Source organism: Cyprinodon variegatus, unplaced genomic scaffold (genome assembly GCF_000732505.1).
Source record: "Cyprinodon variegatus isolate N-32 unplaced genomic scaffold, C_variegatus-1.0 Scaffold806, whole genome shotgun sequence".
Lineage (NCBI taxonomy): Eukaryota > Metazoa > Chordata > Actinopteri > Cyprinodontiformes > Cyprinodontidae > Cyprinodon > Cyprinodon variegatus.
In genome coordinates, this window is record NW_015151259.1 from 69,762 (window position 1) to 72,057 (window position 2,296).

The following is a 2,296-nucleotide window of genomic DNA, read 5'->3' on the forward strand; positions in this document are numbered from 1 at the left end:
AGTGTTGTTCAGCATGGGGGTGAGTAGAAAATGAAGGCTAATCATGTTTTGGGTGTACTATTCCTTTAAGAATCACTGGTCTAGACTCAGTGCAGGAGGTGGGAAACAAAAGGATCCCACCCCATGCATGAAGCTGGTGCTGAACTGGAGAGCTCCTTCACTGACAGACTGCTGCACCCTAAATGCACCAGGGGTGTTATCATAGATCCTTCCTCCCAGCAGCTGGAAGGCTCTAGAACCACCACTGTTCTCAACAACCTCAAATAAGTTGTTACATTCATTCTGATTTTGCACGGTTTTAGTCTTGGTTACTTAAATGACATGCTGCTGTCATTTGGCACATCTCTGGTATTGGTGCTATTTTCAAATATCCCCTACTGTACAAACGTCTACAGCTGTCTATATTTGTAAAAAGACTGTACAGTACAGTATTTTATTTTGTTTACTTTTTTAACCTTGCAACTTTTTATGTTATTTTTCTTTATACACTTTTAAGGTCCACCACTGTTTCCCCATTGTTAGACATTCTATTCTATTCTGTTTCATTCTATTCTATCTTATTCGATTCATGGATGATTTCGGATACAAACAGGAACCCATGTATGCAAACATGTCAATTCCATCTTTTATTATAAGTGCTCAGCTTGCATTTTATTTGCAATAAACATCAAAATGTCCCTGTTAATCCCACAAGGATTTGAAGTCTAAATCTAAATTACCTGTAACTAGAGCAGAATAAAACAGGTATATCCTTAACAAAGTCTACAGCATAAACTTTTACCTCTGAGCTGAGGATACTCCAGTCTCCCATCAAATTAGATGGAAAAACTCTTAATACTGGCAAAGGGACTCAGTGAACAATAAAATAGGATGTTAGGTTAAGGTTGAGGTCTCAAGTTAATGCTGGAGTGCTCCGAAAGTTAATCTGTGAAACGGATCCCCTGTATCTCTAATATCTCTGTAATTACTACCATTTTATGTTTTAAATGATTTTTTTTCTGCTTTTTACAGGCAATTTCCTTCCTTACGCCACTGGCGGTGATTTTTGTCGTAAAGATTATTCAGCGGACGGACAAGACAGAGATCAAGGAGGCTTGTTTGGGTGCGTAGAGATCTTTCCTTGAATTGTTTTGTGACAGAAAATCATTTTTGTGACAGTTGTAAGAAAGCAGGATTATTTCGATATGCAATTCTTGGGATATGAATGGTTTGGCCTATTATACTGACAGAGTATGTATAATACGAAAAGTCTTCCAACGCAATATTTTATGCCCTAACATTAAAAAGATTTCTTTCATTAAAGTTTTTGCAGCTCAATATCTTTTCCGTCCTTTTTGCCTGGAGCAAACTGGCCATATATAAGTATTTCATTTGGTTTAATGGTGCTAATCTTTAAATGCAGTGACCTTCTGTTTTAGTCGATATGCTATCATGGATATTATTCTTAATCACATAAAATCTATTTACTGATTATTCATTTAAAGCATTTTCTTTCATTCTCAATCATGATCACTTAAGCAAATTTCGTCCTGCTACTTTCCCTTGAGGTTGAGTGCCAGAAAAGGCATTGGAGCTGTAAGGCATTAAGGAAGTTTAACACAAATCCAATTAAAGAGATACACAGTGATGAATCAGGTGGAAAGAGAGGTGGCTCAGTGCAGCAGAGATTACACTGCAGTGAGGATTTAACAGGCCCCTTACTGCCTGCAGAGAAGGACTTCTACAAGATGTGTGAGAAGCAGAGGGAACTCATGGGAACAAAGAATTACAAGAGTAGGCTATACTGTATTCCTGACAGGTTTCAACAAGATGTGAGAACCGAGGAAGGCACTGCAAAAAAAAACACCATAACGAGACGGAAAAATTGGACAGAAATTGGTCAGCTTGGACATTTTTTTTTCTTAAAATTTTGATTTTTAAAACACAAACATAATCGTTTTTTCAATAATTATTCTTGGAAATGTGGTGCCTTGAACTGTTCTTCTATATAACAATCAAAATTCAGATTACAGGCAAAGACAGATATAAAAAAAAATGTACTTAGTATGTTTAACTTGGATTGGAATGCATATTTACTTCTACTGATATATTTCCATCATTTTCTTCCAAGATTCTTCAGTCTTTATTATACTTTGGGGTACAAAGGAAAACATTTGAAAAATTTGTCTGATAAAAATGGATCATTCAGAAGTCATGCTGCTTAATTATACATTTATTACTGAGTCGGAATATAATGAAGTCCTTTCAAGGTAATATTTCCCACAAGAATGCACTTAAAGAACGAGTGAAATGAGAT

At 36.1% G+C, this 2,296-nt stretch overlaps 1 protein-coding gene across 1 annotated transcript in view; it reads left to right on the forward strand.

The window, feature by feature from the left end:
• The window catches only part of plpp4 (phospholipid phosphatase 4), a gene marked incomplete at its 5' end in the record, with an annotated part of 57,218 nt that overhangs the window by 10,890 nt on the left and 44,032 nt on the right, over positions 1-2,296 (forward strand). Inside the window, one exon of the mRNA XM_015396568.1 lies at positions 1,012-1,102. Within this exon, the coding sequence (XP_015252054.1) occupies positions 1,012-1,102 (91 nt within the window). The remainder of the gene's footprint in view (positions 1-1,011; positions 1,103-2,296) is intronic.